We start from the raw sequence: 12,276 nt of genomic DNA on the forward strand, positions 1-12,276 counted from the left end.
ATGAGGGAGTGGTGTGCTGGACATTGCCAGGAACTGACTATCCCTGTCTTTAATTAGCCACAGGTATTCCCCACCGTCACTCCTTCAGTGGTATTTGAAGCCCATTCGCCCCCAACTGATTTTTTTTTAAGGCACAAGGCAAGGAGCTGCTTTCTTTTCCCCACTGCTACCTACACCAATTCTGACAGGCCCAGCACAGCCCTTCCAGTCTCAGCATCCCTCACAGCCCCCACCCATTTGAGCATCTCTGGCCTACATTTACTGCATAAAAGCTTACCCTTGACAGCTCTATTCATATTCTATACAGTATAAACAGAGAGGCAAACAAATGTAAAAAAAAATGAAGAGGTTAATAAACTTAACTATTAATTTAATCAGGAGACATCTAAGTGTAATTACGAACACTTTTTTAATGACAACAGACGGTAAATTTATACAAGTTACAGGTTAGAATATAATGAATACAAAATCCATCCAGATAAGTTAGAAAAACATCACTCACAAAAGTAAATCTGATTCAAGTGGGTAAAGAACTCAAGCCCCCCATTTGGATAATCACACGCAGCTTTCAAGGTAGCGCATCTAAAATCTGCCCCTTGTCAGGGCGCTATTCAAGACTACAGCATATTCAGTGACTCTAGCGACTTCAAAGATTCTAACACTTTTAGCATCAAGGTCAAGAGAAATCTCATAACAGGTTCACTATGCAAAAAAAACGAGAAAATGTGAACGTTTTCTGCAAACTGTAAGGTGCTGTGCAGATGTTAGCTATTGCTATTATTACTGTTCAGTGAGATTTCACTGAACTTGAGAAAAAGGAAGACTAGTCTGTAACTGACAAATATGACCTACAGAACATCTTCAAAGGAACGCAGATATTACTTTCAAGCACACGTAGCAACAAAACAGGCAAGGAAAGTGTGGCCAGGAGTGATGTTAGGTTGAGGAATTCCAGAGTACTTTAATGAATATATAAAGGCTTAATCTGTTCACAGGTTACACGTAATATTTATCGTTAGGTTCCCAAAGTCCCTGAAAATAATTTATTTTCTCAGGTGACCCTTCCCCCTACAAAAAGGAAAAAGAAATCTTGTCAAGTTGTTGAGTGTGCTGCTTCAGGCCAGCTCTTGCAAACGCTATCTTAAATGGAAGAGCAGAGGCTGCGTGAATCAACTTGTACCATAGGCAAACCATTTATAAAATGGCCTACCAACAATGTACAACTTCACTTGAGCATAAATAAAACAATAAACATGAACTTGTCTGGAGACAAGACATATACGCTAGATGCATTTAAAACAGGATATAAATTCTTTGTCTCATGTACCTTCAGCTTTCATCTTTCCTTGGGTACACCCTATCTGTTTAACTGTTTTTACTGGTCTCCTTGGGTACTCTAGCTGTATATATAAAATTTATACGAAAACAGAAAATAAACACCAAACAAGTCAAGCAGTTGCTTTTTGGGCAAAGCTGATGAGACCTTTATGATGAAAATAATCTTACAGTATATTTCTGTTATATTCCCATGAAACGCAGGTTGTTTTTTTTTTCTTTTTTATGGAGGGTTTAAATTTCTTCAGCAATTCAAAACTGAATTCTGCTGTCATATGTAAAATGGTATCCACTTGAAGAGCTAATGACATCAGATGCATTCTACAGCAGACTTCATTTTTTAGCACAATGAGAATAAAGATTATATTCTGGGGGGCAACATGGGAGGTGAGGTGAATAAGGTCATGTGTTAAATCAGTAGCCTGTACTGACACTTCAAGTTACACTCCCTAATTGAGGTTATTCTTACAATCAGTTTTCAAACAATAGTGAACATATTCCTACCTTATAACATTTATATAAGGGCTCAATTGTAGCTTTCCTTTCTATACATCCGGAAGTATATACATTGTACAAGAGGAAATCACTGAGACATCTTGAAAAATAAATCTTACTTGTCAAATACCATGTTATTTCAACAGCAGCAAACTACTCACTTAACAGTTAAAACCCTAAGAAAATATTAACTGGTGTGAAAACAAGTCTATATTGTAATAACCCCAAACATCAACCTTAGCATCCGATTCTAACTTTCAAATGCTGGGTACCTTTTCCAAGAGGAAATTACATCTGCTTTTGCATGAATCCCCGGTTTAAATACTTGCAGAAACACACCCATGTTATCTACTCAGCAAATGTCTGAAATCAAGCAAAACAATCCAACACAAGACATTAACGTTTTACAAATAGCATAAGATCCCAAAAGTACAAGAAAAACCTTGACATTATAGAAAAAGAAATTAGGTGGACAAATTTTAGTACAACAAGGCATCTAAAGAGGGGACCATCTAGAAATCTACCATACAGTACACTAGACTCAATCTGGAGTATCCTACAATTCCATATTAAATTTGTAGAATTTTATACCAAAACTGTAGTCTTTTTAAGAAAACATTTTACATTTAGAATAACTACTTAAGACATTTAAACTGTAGATAACATTTAACTATAAGCAAGAATAAAAAAGAGTCCTACAATAATCTTTTATTTCTTCTCAACAATTAAATAAACACAAATGCCTTCTTTGCTTTTATGCCTAACTACCTCTCTACTCCTTTAGTCCAGTTCCACAACATCAAAAGTAGGGGTGAACAAACAAAATCAGTAATGGCAAACACTCACAGCAAGGGCCATTGTATTAGGGATTATCAATGACAGGAAATTTGTACAATGAAATATCTAGTTAAAAGAATAACCTACTAGAGAATGGACTTGAGGATACGGGGAGGGGGAAGGGTAAGCTGGGACAAAGTGAGAGAGTGGCATGGACATATATACACTACCAAACATAAAATAGATAGGTAGTGGGAAGCAGCCGCATAGCACAGGGAGCTCAGCTCTGTGCTTTGTGACCACCTAGAGGGGTGGGATAGGGAGGGAGGGAGGGAGGGAGACACAAGAGGCAGGAGATATGGGAACATATGTATAACTGATTCACTTTGTTATAAAGCAGAAACTAACACACCATTGTAAAGCAATTATACTCCAATAAAGATGTTAAAAAAAAGACTCAATAAATGAAAGCTATTACTATTTAAAAAAAAAAGTAAAGGTAGAATGTGCTTTTTAAGAAAACGGCCAATAATCACTCATCTGAAAAAATGCAAATAGCCGCCAGGTAAAATGGGCAGAATTTGAACTTAAACCAAAGTTTTAGTGTGTAACAAACTAGCATTAAGAAATGAGCACAGGATGTAAACCAAAATAGTGGTTATCTCCAGGTGGCAACATTACAGGGAATTTAAATTTTCTTCCTGTTTTAATATGCACTCTTTTGGGGTGTGTTTTTAGATTGCACACAAGTAGTACCAAGTGGCTAGAAAGAACACAGAGCAAGGAAACGAAAGTAAAACCACAGGGTCTTTTTCTACCAGAAAGGACCTCAAGGATTATCTAACTTAGATACATTATCTATTGATGTATCTGGGATATAACGGCACTGATTTAAAAGACTAGAGTAGAAATTCCAAGAATACTTCCTGGATGATAAAAATAACCTATTTTCAGGATTGTTTACACTCCCTAAGTATGCAAAAATGAACACATTTAAATGTAAATTCACTCATATACATTATTAAAAAGTAGGAAAAACAAATTTAAAGGGAGTTCACACAACCTTGTAATTAAAGAGTAAGTTCATTGTTGAATGACCAGAGCAAAGCAGATCGTTACAGAGTTTGTCTGAAAGCAGGAGGCTGGCCTGAAAGGGGCCTTTAGGGAGTAGGCTGGGTGCCTAGGCAGGTAGCTCTCTCTGCTTTGCTGTCTGCATTCTTCAATAAGCCCAGTCCTTTTACATGAATGGGTGTGATTCAACCTAGTTTCCCCATGAAATAATGTAATGAAAGATTTCTATTGACGAGGGATTACACTTTATGCAAAATTTCTCAGTGACATTCAGATTAATTCCAGTGTCCACCATTTAAGCAATTTCCAATACGCATTTACAACCCAAAACCCAATGATGTGGTATTTTCATGATAGTTAGGAAAAGTGTTCCAGCGAAAAATAAAGTTTAGATTTGCTCCACTATGTACATCTGAATATATCCAGAGGAGTAAAACTCAAAGCCAACCAAAAGACGAAACGCTATAAAATATTGTTTTGTTGTAAGATAATCAAATTCCTCCCAGAATAATGTGTAACTAATTTCACATACTTATTTGTAACCAATTTAACTTTTCCAAATTCTCATTTGCAAATGAGAGGCTCATACAGTTAAAACTGATGATACAAACCACTGTTTTAGAAGGATCAAAATTTACACTAGTCAAACGTGATTCCATAAGATTGATGTTCTTTCAATTTATTAAAATCATTTACCACTTACCATAAAATCATTTACTCCAGACACATTTACCATTTTAAAAAAATCAATTTAATGCTATCAAAAGGTGATGTTCACTTTAATCCTGTTTGCCTTCACGCCACTGCCTTGAGCCTTCATTCCAGGCCACGTAAACAAAGAGGGCGAGCACCACGTGGACAGCGACCACTGCAACAATAGCAGCATAAAAATAGCTGTCCCTATTGGACATCCCAAAGGCGCCTATCGAGAGAAAAAAAGTTTCCATTTTATTCCAAAATGTATCAAAATGCAAAAAACAAAGCATACTAATTTTTAGTAGCTATATATTTAACTAGTCAGACAATTAAAAAGGAATGATTTGCATGGTGATAAATCAAGTATTCACTTAAAGATCTGAATACATTCTACACAAGAAGAACATTATGTTGAATGAAAACCACAACTGATCACTTCATCTAAGGACTCCGACATTAAAAAAGGGAGCTTTATTTTCTCTTCCTTCCAATGTCTTCCACCAAAGGTACATTCCCCCAAATTCCTCCTCCCATGTCAGGCAACTCTTGCTCTCAAAGGGCTGTTAAAAGAAAGGATCTGCAAGCTATTCCACAGAAAACCATAAGCAAGTATGATGTCAAACTGAAATAACCAAGTGATGAAAAAGTTCATTTCATGCAACGTGATTTTTGAAAAGCAAAACAGAAGAAGCAAAATTAAGAATACCCAGTTTAAAGATATAAAGAAGTCATAAAAGCACAGAATCTCAAATATAGTTAAGGGGGAAAATGTCTTGTTTTATGGTCTAGGATTACCTTCAAAAACATAAGATTTAGTCGTGAAATATAACCCAATAGGTACAGTGATCATTAAAGCTGTGAAGAACAGGAGCGTCTTCAGAGTGGATGCTAGTGAACTTTCATTTCTGGAATAAAGTAAACAAAGAGAAAATCAGAGCCTGCACAGCCATTTCCAACTATTCTTGTGTCCATAAATGCTATAAATACCCACAGAAAAGATGCTGGGAACACTGCTCCTGCCTTGAAAGCAGTGGCGAGAGGAAGAAGGGGCAGTGCCAGGGACTCAAAATTAGAAGATCCTAGAAATCCAGCAGCAGATCCAGTGTGAAAGGAAGTATAAAGTACAAAAAAGTGGTTTGTAATCTCCCAAGTGCTATGCAAATGTACACGATTTACAGAATTCACAATGGAGGTAGCAAGGGAGAAGATACACCGAAAACAACTAATGAACGTCCCTTCACAAAGCATCCTATCAGTGGCTAGCTGAATACAGTACAGACAAGGTTTGAGAATCTCCAAAGAAACAGGAGCCTAGAACAATCTGAATGCAGCTGAAGGAAACGTACTCAAATTTCTTTGTAATTAAGTAGCTAGAGTACAACTTAGACGGCCTTCACACATGGATGCATTAAAAGTTTGATATCGAGACACTTTTTGTTCAGTGAATTCTATTCTTCCAGACTATTTTAAAATCAATGGAAATATTGCAATGGGAAGTTTTGTTCCACAATACAATAAAATGATTCTGAAGAATGCAATTAAGCTTTTAAAATTATATGCTTAAAGAAAAACAAGTCAGATAAACTGTTACTTAAAACATTAGCAATGTAAAGATTATAGCCACACCCGCTTGTCTGTGCATCACCTAAGACTTCATGGAGCTAAGAGGCAGAGCTTAGTGGTGGCGCCAGACCACGTGGCCCTCAAAACCTAAAATATTTACTATCTGGCCCTTTCCAGAAAAACTTCGCCAACCCCTGACGTATACTATTCCAATTATGTTAAAAATGTGTGCACATGAAAAAGGACTCCAGATTAATACACAATAATAAAGTTATTTCCCCACTTTCAAATATTCCTTAAGTTGTTTTACTGATAAGTAGATATACGTCAGCATTTGTCCTAATGCACTGTCACAAATGAGCAACTACTGACAGTGAAGCGTAGTAAGCTTCCAGCAACCCTGGACACACACATACCTCATACATACCACCTCATACGTTACGTTTAAAAGCAGTAGGCCCTACAGCTTTTACCCTTTAGATAAAGTCTTTTTTTCCTTAAATCTAACCATCCTCACACTACCTTGTCAGAGAGGAAGAAATTTTCCTCTACCCTCCTGGGTTCTTCCGGCTGTTCTAAGAATTAAATTGACATGAGACATATTAACAGGAGAAATATCAAACAAAGTTGAGTAACACGTATACGTGGAAGAGACCCAGGAGAACTGAGTAACTCGCCAAAATGGCCGAAACCCTTGCCTTAAATACCATCTTCAGCTAAAGACAAGAGGATGTTGCGGGTAGGGGTTGGGGACTTCAAAGGGGAAGGCGGCAATTCACATGAAGATGGCAAAGCAAATGTTTGGTAAACAAGTGCTTGCTGGGCCATGCAGAGTCTATGGGACACAAAGTGGACACCGGTCTCTATGCCCCATTTCCCCACACCTGGCCCATACTCTTTGCAGGTATCTCTGGTGATAGCTCTCTTCCAGGAACAGGCCCTCTATCTAAATTTTTTTAGGCAATTAAGGGGAAGGTCAAAGTTTCTTCCTGAGTCTTTTGGGCCTTGACTGTTTTCAGTGTGAAATAATCTGCATAGCAAAGAGACATTTCGGGGTGGCAAGTGTCGCTCCCCTACAACCTGAACACACATCCAACTTTATGCTCAGAGTCAACACTTGAACTTAATTCTTTCTGGTAATACTCAGCAAGAGGTCCCAGTTTTTATCTATATCTCTAGGAAGAATACAGCCCAGCCTTCAAGGTCCCCCCAGGATAACCTCTCTTCTAGGCACCTTTCCTGATAATGCCAGCTGGAACGGTTCATCGCTCTGGGATCCAACCACACTTAGTTCATGCCTGTTGTTACAGCACTTAACATGACAGCTTGTGTCCTAGGCAGTCCTGCACATTCGTCTGTACCCCTAGACAATCCAGGCAAAGGAGTTCGTATAATTGTGTATACCACTACAGGAGAGGCTTCTGGCAGGCCACAAAGGAAGGGAACATTTCACGTTTATACCAGTGGTATACAAACTCTTTTGACTGTGCAATCCATCATTAAATAAAAGTTTTGAGCACATACCCCCATACAGGCATAATGGTTTTTAAAATAAATTATCTATACACATATTACTCATGCATTATTTAAAATGTAAAACACATGCAAAAACAGACACTAAAAGGGATAAGGTTAAAAAATTTTTAATTTATGTAGAAATTCTACTATTTTCTTTCCATACTTCAGTGAATCATCTTTTAATACATACCACTTCGGTGATCACTCAGCTATACATTCTCATCTAACATACATAAGCTCCCTTACACTGTTTCCTAACAGAAAAATTTTAGAAAAATTTATTGCATAATCTTTATGAATAATATGAGTGTCTGCAGGAGTTCTATATAAAAAATACAAAAAGTCACATCCAAAGAAAACAAAAACACTAATTTGAAAAGATACTTGCACCCCAATGTTCGCAGCAGCATTATTTACAATTACCAAGATACAGAAGCAACCTAAGTATCCATCAACAGATGAATGGACAAAGGAGATACGATATATATACAGACACAAACATATCAATACATACATATAATGGAACACTACTCAGCCATAAAGAACAAAATTTTGCCACTTGCAGCAACATGGATGGACTTGGAAGGCATTATGCTAAGTGAAATAAGTCAGAGACTGTATGATATCACTTACACATGGAATCTAAACACTACAACACACTAGTGAAAATAACTAGTGAAAAAAAGCAGCAGATTCACAGATATACAAAACAAACTAGTGGTTACCAGTGGGGAGGGTGGGAGGTGCAATACAGGGGAAGGGGAGTGGGAGGTACAAACTATTGTGTAGACAGGCTACAAGGATGTATTGTACAACACGGGGAATGTAGCCAATATTTTGTAATAACTATGTATGGAGTGTAACCCTTTAAAAATTGTATAAAAAATTAATACATACATAAATACATAAAGTCGGTATTTGGCCAATTCTTTTGTGGACCCCAACAAAAAACTTGACCTTCATGGTGTTTCTTTGGGGAGTTAAAGTATGTGTTTTTCGTATGGATGCCAAGGGGGGAAAACCACGGTGGGGTGGGGATGGTGGTGTGCAGATGGTGGTGTGCTGAATTGGGCAATTGGGATTGACATATATACACTGATGTGTATAAAACTGATGACTAATAAGAACCTGCAGTATATAAAAAAAAACAAACAATACTAAACTTTCTTTGGGTTATTTGTACAGAAATATGTTAATATAAATGTTTCAGACATTACATGAAATTTCTAAAAATCTTGTATGTTCTTCTATAATGTTATAAGTCATAATTCTAGTTATTACTTTAAAATGTATATCTCAAAGGTAACTAAATTTCCTTGTCAATTGCATTATTATGAACTTTCATCAAATCTTTAACCGTGGTCATTTTTAAGTCTTTTGTCATTACAGACAGTTCTGGGTGTACTCTGATGCTTTTGCAAAAATGTTCCTATAAAAGGGTTTCATCTTCAAGGAATTCATGGAAAAGACTGACAAGTACAGGTTTCTGGTAACTGACTATACTGCTGAACTGAATGAATAAGCATTTTCAGAACTCTAATGGAAAACTGATGAATTCATAAAAGTGCCAACAAAAGATCAAGATGAAAAAAAATTAATTATATGGGACTGAGTGAACTGATGAGGATGATTATAATTTTTGTGACTTTCTGTTTGAATAAAAAAAAAATCCCACAAGGACTCAGAGGCAAAAAATATACAAATCAATTTTCACTGCAAAGTAAAGGAGCTGTTACAGTGGAGGATTCCTGGACTGAATGTCAATATTATGACATAGTGTGAGTGTGTTTCGTGTTTGGTAATTGCAATCATTGTTGCTTTTGTTGTGGTCACCCATTTATAATGCTTGGTGTTAGTTTATTTATCTCTTGTAAAAATAAAATACAGTGTGTGTGTGTGTGTGTGTGTGTGTGTGAAAAATAAATAAATAAATAAAATAAAGTATGTGTTTTTGGTGTGCAAAATTCAGATCATCTAACCTGATAAAGAAACAAAGCTTGAGAATCTAGAGAAAGGGAAGGTTAACCGGTTCTCCTGTTCTTTAGATCATCTCTTGAATATCTATTATCTGGCCTGGCTTTGAGAAAAGTTTACTATTGAAAAGATGATATAATACCATAAAAATGTTTTAAAGCACACAAAATCACTTATGATCCCACCACACGAACAGAATCTTTTCTGCATGTTAATTTCTAGCCCCACGCACTCTACACATAGCATATCTTAACAATTTGTAGCTTATCTCCAACTCCTTCTCACCTCTCTCTTTACCTTAAGCTCCAAAAATTTGACTTTCAGTCTCACAAATATAGGACTAAGTACAAAGTTAAGCATACAAACTTCTGAGAACTAGTTTTTCAAACTTCCTCTAGTGTTTATAGGACATTTTCTCCTTGCCAGCTTGAGTATAACAGGTGATTTATTCTAAAACAAAGCTACTGATGTCATTCAACTGATTTCTCCTATGTGTCTCTGATCGGGTGTTACTGAGACTTGTTAGAAATGAATGAGAACATTCAGAATTAGAACTGGCCTCACACAAAACAAATAATTCAGGATGAACCTTACTGTGTCCCCACTCTTAAAACCATCTAGAGTTTACCCACTTCATATAAACTTCTGCAGCAAACACTAAGCAGATAGAGCTTACCATGTTCCCTTTTATGGCAAGCAAGACTTCCACTGCAAGTAGATTTCACTGCAAATTCCATTAGGAAACACTAGAATCTGTCTAGGAGGGCTATACTGTATTCTAAGTGTACTTAATAAAAATACCTGTTGGTAGCGTCACTACTAAACAGTAATAAAAAAAATAAACACCTACATTGCCATTGTGAGAGTGAAAAAGATCACGGGGCTCCAAAAATCACGGGCTTTGGAGTCAGTGGGCTTGGACAACTGCCAGCTTCAACACCTATTGTGTGACCTAACCGTGTGATCTTGGGCAAGTCACTTATTCTGAGTCAACTTCATCATTTTTAAAAATCAGGAAACTAAGCACTTTCTTAATTCTGATAATGTATGTATAACAAAGCACCTAAGCTGAGCCTGGCACACACTGAATGGCGGCTAAATCCCTCCCCATCCTCTTGCCTCGTGAGATATCAAGAACCACCCACTCTCTCCTCAGGTTCCCTCTACTCGGCCACCAGCCCCCATCCGACTGACTCCCCAAGTGAAGAAGGCTCAAATCAGGGAGAGCCCTTTCTCCCTTCCATTCGTTCATGCGTACAGCAAACATTTATTAAGCCCCGACGATGCAGGCCCTGTGGGGGACACGGAGACGGAGAAGGCCAGGTTCCTGTCCTCAGGGAGCTCACCCTGCAGTGGGGAAAAAGACTGCAGACAGCAAGATCGCAATATAGACAACAGCGAGAAGTGATGCTAGGCCAGAAACAGGAGCTGAAAGCCTCCCTACCTATCCCCCAAGACCCCGGGCCCCTTGCTCCCGAGCGAAGGGTAGGGGCCGGGCGTGCAAACACTGCAGGTCCCAACCTACTTCCCCTCTCTCCTCTAGCCCGCAGCTCCGGCCTCGAGGGTCCAGACCTCACGCCCACCCACCGCAGGTCAGCCCGGTCGGCCCAGGCCTTCCCTCCTGCCCCGCTCCCAGACAGGGACGGTCCGCCTCGTGCTTGAGGCCCCCGCCCGACCCCACCCCTGCTCCGGACTACCTGAAGTCGCACGGCTGCAGCGCGTTCAGAGCCGCTTTATCAAAACGCTCCATGGCGTCGCCACGCCCGCAGCAGGCGCTCAGAAGCGAGCTGGGCTCGGCGTCCGCGCTTAATCGGCTCCGCGGGAGACCGGTCGAAGCAGACCGCGCCGGAAGTGCCGGCGAGCGCCGGGCGTTGGGCCGCAGCGCGCAGGCGCGGCGCGCCGTTGTGACGCCGGGCGCAGGCGCAGGCGCGGTCGCGAGCGTTCACGTGACTTACCGGCAGGGGCTGCGGGGCGTGCGCCCTGCCAAGAGAGGCCTGCGCTCCAGGAGCAGGCCGGGCGAGTACCCCAGCCACTCCACGTTGAGCCGGGACTTGCCTCGCAGCATGGTCCTCCGGAGAGGGCGGTGCTGCGGCCGCCCCCTGAGCGCGCGCGAACACTCCTCGTCCCCGTTCCGGCCCCTATCGCCGAGCTGTGGTTGCGAGGCGACTGGAACAGATGATCTGCGAGCAAGGAAGACCAGGCAGACGACGGGGGTGCTAGGCAACCAAGCAGTTTCCGACGACAACAACACAAAAAAGTAGTGCACATTATTCCCCAGTCCTTGAGTAAATGCCTCATTAATTATTGCCCCCAGTGAAAGTCCAGCCGTGGCAAGCTGGGAGGAGTTAGTTTAACACTCACCGAGTCCGTAAAGCTAGGGAATGTCAGAGCTGAAAGAGCCCTTGCTGAGAGAGACCGTTCCAGGCCAGACGCTGGTGATCCCAGCTTCCACTTAAAGTTAAAAACATTTTGCAGCTGCTCAGAAAGCTGCCAATGAGACAACAGGGACTCAAATAGTAAGGGACAGATGGGCCTCCCGGGCTGCGCAACCCGAGAGATATATAAACGAAAAGGGTGCGTAAGCCTAGGGTCAGGCTTGACAGAATTAGGTTGCCACTGGCTGCTAATAAGAGGACAGCCCTTACATGGTCAACGCCTGGAAAGGGCCGCTGACCGCACATCTATTTTCTGCACCACATGGATACAAAGACCACATCTGAAATCATGACTAAACCAGCAGCTTAGAGCGGTGTTAGGGGCCTCGGACCGGAGAGCAGGAAGCCCGGGTCTGAGTTCAAATTACTAAATTTGTAATCCCTCACCGGTCCTCACCTAGACCCTTGGGGG

At 40.2% G+C, this 12,276-nt stretch overlaps 1 protein-coding gene across 1 annotated transcript; it reads right to left on the reverse strand.

Moving 5' to 3' along the window:
- Window positions 1-392: 392 nt before the first annotated feature.
- Window positions 393-11,299, reverse strand: VMA21 (vacuolar ATPase assembly factor VMA21). Its single transcript, XM_030846951.2, has 3 exons — window positions 11,127-11,299; window positions 5,170-5,279; window positions 393-4,600 (listed from the first exon to the last, which is right to left on the reverse strand). Exons 1-3 carry the CDS (start codon window positions 11,177-11,179, stop codon window positions 4,458-4,460), a joined length of 306 nt encoding a protein of 101 aa, XP_030702811.1. The 5' UTR covers window positions 11,180-11,299; the 3' UTR covers window positions 393-4,457.
- Between the last annotated feature and the right edge of the window lie 977 nt (window positions 11,300-12,276).

Source organism: Globicephala melas, chromosome X, assembly GCF_963455315.2.
Source record: "Globicephala melas chromosome X, mGloMel1.2, whole genome shotgun sequence".
Taxonomy (NCBI): domain Eukaryota; kingdom Metazoa; phylum Chordata; class Mammalia; order Artiodactyla; family Delphinidae; genus Globicephala; species Globicephala melas.